Raw genomic sequence first — 13,510 nt, forward strand, 5'->3', positions numbered from 1 at the left:
TGAGAAGAAAACAGCAACCCAAAGAAATTGGGCAAAAGATTCAAACATAAAGAAGATATAATGATGGTAAAATAAGCACATAAGAGACACTCAAACATCATATGTCATCAGGGAAATGGAAATGAAAACTGCAATGAGATGCTGGTACACTCCTATTAGAATGGCTAAAATGGAAAAGATGTTGATGCCATGTGCTGACAAGGATATGAAGGAACTAGAAATCTCAGAAACTGCTGGTGGGAATTTAAAATAGCACAACCACTTTGGAAAACAGTTTGGCAGAACCTTAAAAAGTTAAACCTATCTACCATGTGACCTAGCCATTCTACTCCCAGGTATTTGCCCAAGAAGAAAAGAAAGTATATGTGTATACAATGACTTGTACATGGATGTTTATAGCAGTTTTATTTGTAACAGTCCCCAAACTTGCATAATCTAAATGTTCATCAACAGGTGAATGGATCATTCTGAAATATGCGCACATATCAAATCATCATACTGTACACCTTAAACTTACACAATATTATACGTCAATTATATCCCAGTAAAACTGGGAGAAAAAGGAAAAAAAAAAAACGCACAGGTGAATGCATAAACAATGTAAGATATAGGGACTTCGCTGTGGCTCGGTGGGTAAGACTCCACGCTGCCACTGCAGGGGGCACGGGTTCAATCCCTGGTTGCGGAACTAAGATCCCGCGATCCTGCATGCCATGCAGTGCGGCCAAAAATACAAAAACAAAAGCAAAAACAAAACAATGTAAGGTATAGCCATACAGTGGAATATTACTTAGCCATAAAAAGCAAAGTGCTATCGATACATGCAGCAACATGGATAAATCTCGAAACAATTACGCTCATTGAAAAAAGACAAAAAGATTATCTACTGTATGATTCCACTTACATTAAACTCTAGAAAATGTAATCTACTGTGAGAAAAAGCAGATCTGTAGTTGCTGGCTATATTCACTATCTTGATTGTAGTGATCATTTCAAGGGTATTACTTCTAATAAGACGTAGAAAATTATGTAGTCAATTACATCTCAATAAAGCTATAAAACCAAAAACAACAACAACAAAAACTCTGCTCTTTGCTGAGTCTTACACTAATTAAAGCTGCATGTGTGCAGGGGCCACCCTTAACACTTTGGGGGCTGAGGGAGGAGTACCAGTACAGGTGTCCTAACCCACAGTCTGACCCCTTGTCCTTCCAGGCCAGCTGTCTCTGGCCACCCCTCAGATTTAGGGTGATATGTATGGGCAGAAGGGGTTCCCACCGGCCCTGGAAGCAGGCGTGGGACCTGAGATCCTGAACACTGAGAACATAACCTTGAAGGGAGGAGCTGGGCTCCAGCTGAGCCTATCTTGGCCCACAGACTCCCTGCCGTTGCGCAGGGTATGGTTTGAGGAGGCCAGACTAGAGGCCTTTAAAGCAACGCTTATCTGCAAGGAGCTAAGATAAAAATGGAGAGTGTCTAAAACTTCTACAGTAATCTGACGGACATGGCTGCAACATCCAGGCATGGGATAATTTTTCTAGCAATTCGTGTGTATTGAATTTTACAAAAGCTGTGTATCCTCCATGGACTGGATGGAAACAACAAACCAAAACACAGGTCCCTTGACCACAGGTAACTGAGACTCTGCCTTAAAACACATGGCTTTGAGCAGAAGCCCCTAAAGAAGACTGGTTTTGAATTACGATCAATGTAGGCCGTATTCTGTGAAAAAGGATTTCTGGCCTGACTTTTGTGAGGCTTCGATCACAGTCTGCTTGATCCATCTTTGTGTCCTGCTGGGTCATCCCGTGTGGAGTATGAACTGCATTTAAGGCCGTGGTAATTCTGTGTGAGCACAATGCCTCTGTACATGGCTGTCTTCCCAACTCAGAATTTGAGAAGAACTGCCTTTCTTTCTTTTTTCTTTTTTTTGGTTTATTTGTTTGGTGGGGAAGGATATGTCAAGGAAAAAGATTATGTCCTTTTTTTCTCCATTTGAACATGAAAACAAAGGCCCTGCCATTGCTCCCTCCTTCTCCAGTCCCTCTGGAGTCTGCCACTGACCATAACAAACGGGGCCCTTACCTTGTGCACACAGGCCTTTGCATTCAGGAAAAACAGCTCCACGGTGGTTTTATCCTTCAGGAATGATATGCTCTCAATGTAAAACCTGAAAAACAGTACAGAAGTTTGTTCCTTCAGATTCCTTCCCTTCTCTCTGCAATGATTTCATTTCCTCATGTAGTTTCCTGCAGAGAATTTTCAGAAACTAGGGGATGGTTGTGCTTTATTTCCCTCTTAAAAGCTATCTGCGACACATATGTACAGCTGTGTGTATGTATGAATCTATGTGGATATGCAGATAACATCTTCCACAGAAGGCTTTTGTGTGTTGGAAGGTGAATTAAAGAAAAATCCGAAATGGTCACCAACTGCAAAGCCAACTTGACTCTTGGTCGCCCATTCTTCGACACGCGTTCTGGGAGCTCAGAATACCTGAGACAGCTTCGAAACAAAGCCCAGTTGAGCTCTGAGGGCTGAAAACAGAAGTCTGCTGAGTAAGCACTACTAAATAATTGAACCTGGAGGCCTGTGGCTCTGTCGTTTTCAGACCCAGGGTGGGTGTGAGAGCCCCACGTTTACCTCGCCCCCATCCACCAGGAGAGTTTCAGTTGCACCCTCCCTCCTTTCCTCTCATCCTTCCAGGCTCCAGGCTTTCCCTCTGGCTGGAAGCTGAGCTCTCGTACTACTTAATATTGGTCTTTCTCATGCAAATCAGGGCATTCTGGGCCTTGCTCCCTCCACTGCCTTTTCTGGGCCTTTGCTCGTTCAGTCTATGAGGCCAGGTCCCTCTTTTAGGAGAGAGCTGACTACCAGGAGGTACAGAGGGGAGGAGAGTCTTGTGTTTTCCTCATCCCGTCCTGTGGAAGCTGGCTGGTGAAGGCTGGTGCTCTGGCATGGGTGAGTGCGCCAGCTGCGGCCTAGAAGGTTTTCTCTACTGTTGGAGCCCCACTGATGAATAATGCATGAAGAGACTTAATACCCAAAGAGCGCTCACAGCTAGGGTCCTGGAAGAGAACTTGCTCTCAACTTGGTGAGAGGCAAGATAAACCCGGACTGAAGTGGCACGGGGGGTAGTCTTGTCCTTAGCCCCGCAAAATCCTGACAGGCATCGGGCATTTGCTTTTTTTATTTTTTCCTCCCTTTCCACAATAAGGAAACGTTTGAGAAATAAATCCAGCAGCTTAAAAAGGCCGTGAAAGATTTTACCACTGAGACAGTAAAATCATTTGAAAAATTCCACCCTTAATGCTGAATCATCAAGGGAAGTTCCAGAAAGAGAATAAATCCTTTATATTTTCACTTACAAGGGTTTATCTCACCTATGCATGAGCTTAATGAAGATTCATGAGTGTTAGGTGTGTGAGAAGGGAAAGTTAAGGATTAAGGCAGGAGGGAGAGAGGAAGAGTTGGAGGGAAAAGCAGGCTTGGGAATATGAAACATATAGAATATGTAGTCCCAGCTCCATCATTTATTAGCTGTGTAGCCTTGGGCAAGATCGTTAGCTTCTCTGTGTCTTTTCTAAAATGGGTGTTATGACTGCACTTACCTCACAGGGTTTTGGAAGGAGTAAATGAGATAATAGAAAAGGATGTAAAACAATAAAAACTAACAGTTGTTAATAAAAATCCATTTTCTGGAATTTAATGCTATGTGGCCTGGGGCTTGTGGCTTAAGCTTTGAGTCTAAGATCCTTTGTCTATAAAGGGGGATGACGATGGCCCTAGGAGGGCCGTTATGAAGTGCCCACGACAGTGCCTGGCACATGGTAGGAATTCAAGAAATCCTAACTAGTGTGGCTTGGCAAACCTTGCGTCATGTTTAAAAAAAAAAAAAGCTGATAGGACACGGTGGGATTTGAACTATATCTGAAGGCTAGGAAAAACAACAGGATTCTATAGGATAAAAAGAAATCCAGGTGGAGAAAATACAATAGGTAAATAGCATCTCTGTGGTAATGTGATAAACATTCATAATTTGGCTTTCGCCAAGAGTTAGTTACAATCTGAGTATTCTCCCATCAGTTTCGACCTCCTGGCCATGGCCAGACAGACCAAGGACAGTCACCTGACTCAAAGGCAACCAGTCCGTAAGCTGGTGAGCATCCTATGAGGTGGGCTGGGGAGAAGAGAGATCAGTCCATCAGAGGCTCCTTATACGGGGTAAGGAACGGACAAACCCATCAGGTACGGTCTCTTAGAGAGGCTGAGAGATGAGAGAGACAGGTCAAGAGGGAAACAGTGGAGGCAGAGAAAGGCACCAAGAGTAGCGAGTCCCTGCGACGGCGGATTCAAGGCCTGCTGCTGCCATAGGACTGAGATGACTGTGCAGCTAAGTTTCCTGAAGGACCTTCTGTTTCAACTAGGTGGTGATGGTTTTGCCCTGCTTCCTTTGTTTTTACAAGTATTTTTATCTCTGAGATAAGATGGGCAGGTTTTCGGTGGGCAGCCTGAAAGTGCAGCAGCAGGATCACAGCTAATGTTTCTTGAGCTCTTACTTATGTGCCGGGTCGCATGCTGAGTGCTTTCCACGCGTTGTTTCATTTAATTCTCACAACAGCCCTGGGAAGGAGATACCTATCATTATTCCCATTGTACAGATGCAGAAACTGAATTCAGAGATCCGCCTACATGCACAGGCAGGAGGAGGTCTTGATCTGGGTCCCTTTGACTCCTGTAGGCAACGCTTTTCAGTGGAACCTCCTCCTGACTGCCTCTCTTGTTCACTCAACTAGCGTTTATAAGGAAAGCTAAGCCCTAAATAATTGTGTGCAGAAGCAAGTAAAATAGAAGTACGTTTGTTCTCTATTGTTTCAAAAGTCAGAACCAGGGCTTCCCTGGCTGGTGGCGCAGTGGTTAAGAATCCGCCTGCCAATGTAGGGGACACGGGTTCAAGTCCTGATCTGGGAAGATTCCACATGTCACGGAGCAACTAAGCCCGTGCAGTGAGCCTGAGCTCTAGAGCCCACGAGCCACAGCTACTGAGCCCGCGCGCCTAGAGCCCGTGCTCCACAACAAGAGAAGCTACTGCAATGAGAAGCCTGCGTACTGCAACGAAGAGTAGGCCCCGCTCGCCGCAACGAGAGAAAGCCTGCACACAGCAACGAAGCCCTAACACAGCCAAAAATAAACAAACAAAATAAAAAAAATAATAAAAATAAAGAAAAAGTCAGAACCAGATCAGTGGACCAAAAAAATACAAGGTGATAGATTTTGGATCAACCTATGAAACACATTTTAGAAAGTTAAAATAGTCTTGGAAGGGTCTTCTTGCCCTATAAGAGTCCCAGGTCAGATTAGGAGAACTCAGGGTCTGTTATCTATGCCAAGATTCGGTGATTCTTTCACTTTTACTTATTTCAATATATATTTCTAACAGAGAGGAATCGTATTAAAAGCATAACCTATGGGGAGGGGGAAGGGTAAGCTGTGACAAAGTGAGAGAGAGGCATGGACATATATACACTACCAAATGTAAGGTAGATAGCTAGTGGGAAGCAGCCGCATAGCACAGAGAGATCAGCTTGGAGCTTTGTGACCACCTAGAGGGGTGGGATAGGGAGGGTGGGAGGGAGGGAGACGCAAGAGGGAGGAGATATAGGGATATATGTATATGTATAACTGATTCACTTTTTTATAAAGCAGAAACTAACACACCATTGTAAAGCAACTATACTCTAATAAAGATGTAAAAAAAAAAGCATAACCTCAATGAATTTTCACACTAGCAAAGTTCATAATTCCTTAATGTTTAAGATTCTGATCTTCATTCACATTTTGCCACTGTCTTCAAAACTTTTTTTTTTTTAAATCCTGTGCTTGTGTTATTAAATAAATAAATCTGCAATGGTCTTTGGTGGGAGTCACATACGCAAAAGCCTTAAGGAGCACCAGCTGGATATAAAACAGCTGAGCACATTCCTTTTACTCAGCTGGAACTCCTTCTCCAAGGTATGAGCATGCGACCCAAGCTAGACCAGTCAGATTCTTTCACCCTGGAATAGAAATATGATTACAATGACCTATCGATCAAAGATTGTTGGAGCCTATTGTTCTGCCAGTGGTACTCAGATGAAACTGTCCATTGGTTTCTGCTCCCTAGATCCCTGCAGAGCCTGGATTCCTATCTTTTCTGAGGCTTTATTAGTCCAGTTTTCCTTCAATTCTGTTAGCCACAATTGGTTTCTTTTGCTGGAAACCAAAGAATCCAAATTACTGGATACTAGAGGGCTTCCCACGTGCTAGGGACAATACAAAGGGCTCTACACGCATCATTTCATTTAACTTCAGTATAAGCAGATGCCAGAGGTAGCAAGTTATGAACCTATCTTACAGATAAGAAAACTGAGAAATAGAGATATAAAGTCAACTTCCCCAAGCCACACAGGTAGAAAGTGGTGGAGCCATGATTCAAACTAAGGCCTTCCAGACTTCAAAGTTCATATTTCAAACCAATATGATAGGATGCTTTCCTACAGTAACAATCACAATGAAGTATAAAATGTACACAATGCCACGGGGCCCGAGGGAGGGATGCCATTAAATCAGCTTATGAAACAAGAGGAAGAAGGCTGCCAAACTGAAATCCAGAGAACTAAGTGTCACAGGACACGGTGTACCCTCAGACAATTGAGCCGAGTCTTAAAGAATGCATGAGTTCACCAGGTAACGAAGGTTGGAAGGGCATTCCAGGGAGAGGGCATGTTAGCCAGGCCTCTTGCTAGTCTGCAAGAATTTAACAAACCATACGCAGGGAGTTGGGTGGCTTAGCACCAAATCAACCTGTGGCTTGTCCAATTCTGCACAGGTACCTTTGTACTAGAAATTGGGTTCCTCTTGTTTCTGAAGCTCAGGTCCCTGACTATATCCTAGTTCCAGTAAACAGGTCCCTATCTTGTTTCCCGCTACTTTCTGGCGATCCGCCCTGTTGCCTTCTACCTTTCTGCCTAGGCATCCGATTACCGGCTCTCTGAATCCATGATCCCATCTCTCCCTCAAGGGAGCCACTGTAATGACTTTATATTTACAGAGGGTATGAACAGTACGTATGTATGGTCCTCCGGGAGAATGGCTCCCTAGGAGCACCTATCAACACATACCATGAACTGAAAACAAAATCTAGGGCTTCTTAATGAAATGAAACGGACTATGCCAGACATAAAATAAAGACCTTTTGTTTCAGCCCCTTTTTGGCAAAAGGATATTGTTTCCCTTCTGCGTGCTTACCGTGAGTGATCTCACTAAGATTTTGTGAAGTCAAAGCCCACGGTTCAATTTTCAGCCTCTAAACAAACCCAGGCTTTTGGGGGCTAGGCATATGTTTTGGAGACAGACCTCAAGCAGTTCAACAAGTGTAATTTCTTGAGAATCTGCCTTCTTGAGAAGAGGTTTTGTCTCTGCTTTTCGTGTTCCTCCCGTTAGCATTTTCCCCCCCTTTCTTGATGGGACAGGTGTTCACCTAACCGATCATCGGTGATAACAGAACATCAGCCTCAACGATATGACATAACTGGCTTGGAGGAGGGGCAGGCCTGTCAGCGAGATGACAACACACGTGTGTCGAAAAGCAGCAGACTCTGGTTGTCGAAAAGCAGCAGACTCTGGTTGTCCTTTAATGGTCACTGCCATGTAGTGGCCCATGTTTTCCTCCCATGGCATTTATTCATCATGGTCAAAAGTCAACACCACAGGGAATTCCCTGGTGGTCCAGTGGTTAGGACTCTGAACTTTCACTGCCACAGCCTGGGTTCAATCCCTGGTCAGGGAACTAAGATCCCGTGAGCTGCATGGTGTGGCCAAAAAAAAAAAAAAAAAAAAAAAAGGAAAAAAAAAAAAGTCAACACCACAGAGTTGGGGAGATAACTAGGTTAAGTCCAGCCCTAACACTGATCCAGCTGCTCGGCTTCTCCGTGCTTCCCTTTCCTTACCTGCCTCCACAGCAGAGACATGAGAGATATTTTCAACTTAGCTTAGTGGGTGGCATGTATTTCAGCGGTCCATGAGCAGTGGTGATTATTACTATGTTATTATTATCTGCCTACCAGGGGGGCTATAACAAAAGGTGCACACTTAGCTGGGAACCTGCTTAAAAGTAACTACAAGAATGGAAATTCCAGTTACCTTTCCTAAGCTCTTTCTCTCAAGGAAGCAACATGCTACAAAGGTGTCCATTTTGACAGAATGGGAAACCACTCTGAAACGCATACTCTTCTGACCACTTTATCTCCCCAACTGAGCATATTTTCTTTGTTTTCCAGAATCTTTGCTGTGTCTGAGCGATAGCATCAAAGAAGGTGAATTGGGCAAGAATGACTCAATTATTTCGCATTCTGAACAATGCTGACTTGGTGACTGGCGTCCTGCAAGGGCTGCATTCAAACGCCTCGTTCCACGTTGCGTTCAGTTATTGTGGGTAATTTTAGGCACTCACTGCAGCCACCTGCCTAAGTAGATTTCTTTCAGGTCCTAATCCACACCCCGAGCAAGGAGATCTGTATTTATTGCTTGTAATGACCCTGCAACCTCACAGTCCTGCTGTATAATGCACGCTGAAGACAGCGCTATAATTTAAGTGTATTTCATTTTCTCCAAATGACGATGCACAACTTCTGAGAGTCCCATATGTTCCCGTGCACTCTTGGAAGATTCCCCAAGGGAAGAATTATTTGCTTCTACAATGTGCTCCCCTGCCAGGAAAACTCTGCCTCACTTCCGAATTTCCAGGCTTCCCAAGGAGAACTAGAGAGGGCCCTCCAGGTGTGAGCCTGTGGAAACCTGCCCTGGCGCTCCTCTCCCACATTGTGACTCTTTGAGTTCTCCAGGGAACAGCTGGAGGCCCAGGAGGGTAAGGGCCTTGCTGTGACCTGTCTGAACGGGGAGGGAGTCTTCTGCCCCAGGCAATGTGAAGTGTTAGGGTCCCGTGGTGAATTCCAAGTGCTTGCTTCAAACTGCAAAATAGCCGGCTCCCGTCCACCATGAGCAAAGTAGGGACAGATGCTCTGAGAAGGAGACAGGAAGAGGCAGGAGAGGTTAACTTTGCAGGGAGGGGATGGCTGGGACTAGTGAATGATGGAGACAAGTGATGAAATCTTCCACCCAGTGCAAAAGTGAGTGGGTCAGACCCAAGCAGACAGTCTCCGAACTTCCATATTCAGTAGCCATATATCACATTAAGGAATTTTTTACCCATTGAACATGTGGTTGAGGCAGCCTCTCTTAATTATATCATAAAAATAGTTAACATTTATTGAGGGTCTTCGTTACATGTTAACATGCACAATTCTCCAACAACCCTGTGTATTACCACAAGCTCCTATTCCATTTTCTAGGTGAGGAAAGAGGCCCACAGAGGGTGCCAAAGGCCACACAGGTAATACACGGGAGAGTTAGGGTTAGAACCCAAGAGCAATGCTAAAGCATTCGTTCTTAAGGGATGGAGTGAAGTGCATCTGGCCATGTTGAAGACATTTTTCGGATTGTCCTGACCTGGAGAGTGTTCCTGGCATCTCATGGGTAGAGGACAGGGGTGCTGCAAACATCCTACAGCACAGCATGGCTCCCTTCAGTGAAGAATTCCTTGGCCCCAGAATTCCCTGGCAGTCCAGTGGTTAGGACTCTGCACTTCCACTGCAGGGGACACGGGTTCTATCCCTGGTCAGGGAACTAAGATTCCGCATGCTACACAGTGTGGCCAAAAAAAAAAAAAAAAAAAAAGAATTACTTGGCCCCAAATGTCAATAGTACTGCTACTGAGAAAGCGTGCATTAAAGGCCAAGCATTGAACTTCTGTACCCTACGGCCTTTTCACCCATCATAATACTAATGCTTCCCTTCTGCCCTTTCGATGTCACCCTGAGGACAGATTACAGAGAAGACTGAGCAGATTCCCATAAACACTGTCTGATATGTGATTGCGGAGCACACAGAAATATAATCCTGTAAGAAACTGGAATTGGGGGCTTCCCTGGTGGCACAGTGGTTAAGAATCTGCCTGCCAATGCAGGGGACACGGGTTCGAGCCCTGGTCCGGGAAGATCCCACATGCTGTGGAGCAACTAAGCCCGTGCGCCACAACTACTGAGCCTGTGGTCTAGAGCCTGTGAGCCACAACTACTGAGACTGCATGCCACAACTACTGAAGCCCACGTGCCTAGAGCCCATGCTCCACAACAAGAGAAGCCACCACAATGAGAAGCCCGCGCACCGCAACGAAGAGTAGCCCCTGCTCACCACAACTAGAGAAAGCCCGTGTGCAGCAACGAAGACCCAACACAGCTAAATAAAATAAAATAAAATAAAATAAAATAAATAAATTAGAAACTGGAATCAGGATTGAGTTTTGAAGGATTCTGTGTCTTTCTGGAACTCTCATATGAATCAGGATGGTGACTCCTCAAAGTCAAAGGCCCCTTACCAACTGCCTGGAAGTTCAAGAATGGGTTAGGCCAGGAGGTCATGGTCAATATTAAGGCAACTAACAGACTTTTTCCCCAGGTTCTGGGATATCGTTCAGATGGAAGTGTGGTGATGTGCAAAGAGCTCTGGCTAACTCACACATCTGCCTCAGATCCCTCTGCTGGGCCTAAAGTAGGAGAAATCTGTTATTTCTTGGTGCTTTTTAATCACATTCCTCTGGGAAGAGGTGAACTTTCCTGTCCTCTCCTTATTGTAAATCACCTGCTCTTTGACAGCTCTAAAATAACTCACGGCTACCCAGTCACAAACATTTTACCTTTTCTTCATTTATCACTCTTCGCACTTGCATTTTTTAAAAACTGCTTAATACGTTCATTGTAGGAAAAAACATATATAGACAAGCAAAAGTCACTCCCACAATCATTCTACTCAGAGGTAAATTACTGTTAACATTTTACACTTTTCCCTACTCCTATCTTTTACTTCAGTGCCATCCTGTGGTCTGCTTCTTTCCCCTAGAATATACTGGGAACTTCTTTCCCCTAGAATATACTGGGAACTTCTTTCTTTCTGTATCAATAAATCTATTTCTTCACCAGAATCTTTACCTGTTGGGCTGTATTTCATATATTTGTCTTTCTTAAAAAAATCAGGTGGAATGATGTGGACCCACGAGTTGCAGTCATAATGCTTCCTTGAGTTAAAGGCCGAACGTTCCAGAACCAGGCCAAGGGGTGCTTTTAAGACAGAAAAAAGTCTTTCAAAGGCTCTGTGTTTGCAGCAACTTTGACGGAAAGTTAGTAGTCTTTCCCCACATCTCCTACTAGGACTCTCCACACGCGGCGAATTCTCACCCCCAAGCGTCACAGACAGACAATACTTAGGGTACCTCTGAGTGGCCACTTACAGTCTTAGTGCATAGCAAAGGAGATTTGGAAATAGGAGGAAGAAGAGAGGAGAAGAGGAGAGGGAGAACCAGAAAGGAAAAAAAAGCAAGAGGTAGTCGGATGAATAAGAGGGGTAAAAGACCCAAGATCCTGGCGTTTTGTGGAGCTGGGTGGTACCAGCCAGAGCCACCTCGGCTTGCCCCCACCCCCCCCGCCCCCGAGGGGATGGGAGCTTTTCCAATGAGGTCACACGCAGTTCCCCTGCCACCCCTGAGAATTAAATGCCTGTTTGCTCACTATCAAGCTCTTCAAATGCTTACATCTGGGCTGCATTACCACAGAGGCCCATGTGTTTGTGGATGATAATTTACAGCAGCAGATAACAACCCTGGGGCTGGAGGAGTCCCCCAGCAGCCTGGAGGAGTTTGGATTCACAGGGAAACAGAGGATGGGTTAAATGAATTATGGTGCATAAATAAGTTATGGGGCGTCTATACACATATGTGTTACACACATAGCACACATCATTGAGATTTTATAACTAAAGCACAGACAAAGGTTTAATCCTGAAGCTCATAAAGAGAGAACTAAGTGCATTCACCTTAAATGTTTTCTTCCTTCCATGCAGAAGCGGCATGTGTTTCTGAGCTGCTCCCTGCATCCCGGGGGATATGAACTGGGAGAAAAGTCTTTCCCTGCAAATCTGTGGGACCCCAGTGTTTAGCCCAGGAATCAATGAGACAATACAGGTCAAATATCTAACCCAGTGCCTGCCACAGGGTTAATGCTACTTTTCAGTAGAGAGGAAACTTCTGGAGAGCAAAACTGTATGGTATTTTTCTTTTTCATAAACGCTGCAATTAAAAAAATGACATTTTTTTATATTTGTATAATATTCTGCCAAGTTATTTTGTATCCCCTGATCCCTTTTTAATTCACAACCAACTTGCCCAAGATCCCATTTACCGTCTCCAGCGCACGGTATCAGAATCTGGGCCAGGAATGCGGAGGTTTTGGGGGTTGGAGGGGTGACTGTTTAAAAATTTTCCTACAGTGATTCAGATATGCAACCCCTCTCCTTCTGGGGGAGCTCTGAAATGCAATGTCCCTTTTCATCTGATGTCTTTTATTACAGCGATCAATTGTTCTCTGTAAAAATGCCATCACTTCCTGAAACCATCTTCATCGTTGGCATTTGGATATTTTAATCTTTATTTATTTATTTATTTAGGCCTTGCCTCGTGGCTTGCGAGATCTCAGTTTGCCAACCAGGGATTGAACCCCGGGCCCCCGGCAGTGAAAGCACTGAGTCTTAACCACTGGACCGCCAGGGAATTCCCCTACATTTGGATATTTTTAATTGTTAGCAGTGAAAATAAGAGTGAGGTACATCCACATCATGCATTACTTCTGTGGGGAATCCTTCTTCCTTGTGTGCTAACTACTCAGCACCTACACACCTTGGTGTCCACGAGTGAGCGACTCCGAGTTCCAGGGCATGCAGCAGTACTTGCTGATGGGAAAGGCAATGACCCCGATATCAAAAGAGACCATGTGTCTTTCTAGAGGCTTCTGTGCTGACCCCGTGTCCAAATACAATCAAATGCTCTTTGGTTCTAGTCTTCAATGACTCGAAAGTGTTGTCACTCCAGGCAACCTGGGGGTGGTGGGGTGGTGGTGGTGATGTCTGCTATGATGTAAGTATGAGCGGCAGTCCTGTTTTCTTAAAAGAGGAGGCTGGAGAACCTCTGAGAGGCCACCAACGTCACTGCGGTGGCTACAGTCCCATTTGTGAGACCTCCAACCCACTCGCTGACCTCTGTCAGTTCGCTTAATTCCCTGGTGTGTGCTTTTGCTCTATCATTTCCTTAATTAAACTGGAGTAACAACAAGTCCTTAATTGGAATAATAACAAAGACTATTAAGGCCCCACGGTACTGTTGGGAAGAAGAATTAAGTGAATAATTAAAAACTTGATAAGGGCTTTTAAACATGCAAGTAGTTCAGGGAAAGTAAAGCTAAGTGATTACGGGACACTCGTGAGATAAGTGCTGAAACTCACAAACAGGTAGCAGGCAACTCCGGAATCCCAGGAACTCGCTTTGGAATGACAGGGCCGCCTTATGAGTGACTGTACAGAAGGAAAG

The 13,510-nt window shown here is 44.7% G+C and overlaps 1 protein-coding gene and 1 long non-coding RNA gene across 8 annotated transcripts in view; one reads left to right on the forward strand and one right to left on the reverse strand.

Annotated features, from left to right (window-relative positions):
• LOC113628096 (uncharacterized) overlaps nt 1-10,093 on the forward strand; it is a 30,622-nt gene extending 20,529 nt beyond the window's left edge. Inside the window, exons 3-5 of the long non-coding RNA XR_003435882.1 lie at nt 8,319-8,453; nt 8,785-8,905; nt 9,923-10,093. This is a non-coding gene — a long non-coding RNA (uncharacterized LOC113628096). The remainder of the gene's footprint in view (nt 1-8,318; nt 8,454-8,784; nt 8,906-9,922) is intronic.
• FRMD4B (FERM domain containing 4B) overlaps nt 1-13,510 on the reverse strand; it is a 336,453-nt gene that overhangs the window by 97,058 nt on the left and 225,885 nt on the right. For all 7 annotated transcript variants that reach the window (XM_027121373.1, XM_027121372.1, XM_027121370.1 and 4 more), the window contains one exon: nt 2,086-2,170. In XM_027121373.1, the coding sequence (XP_026977174.1) occupies nt 2,086-2,170 (85 nt within the window). The remainder of the gene's footprint in view (nt 1-2,085; nt 2,171-13,510) is intronic.

Source organism: Aethalodelphis obliquidens, unplaced genomic scaffold (assembly GCF_003676395.1).
Source record: "Aethalodelphis obliquidens isolate GAN/ISIS:26980383/991018 unplaced genomic scaffold, ASM367639v1 scaffold22, whole genome shotgun sequence".
NCBI lineage: Eukaryota > Metazoa > Chordata > Mammalia > Artiodactyla > Delphinidae > Aethalodelphis > Aethalodelphis obliquidens.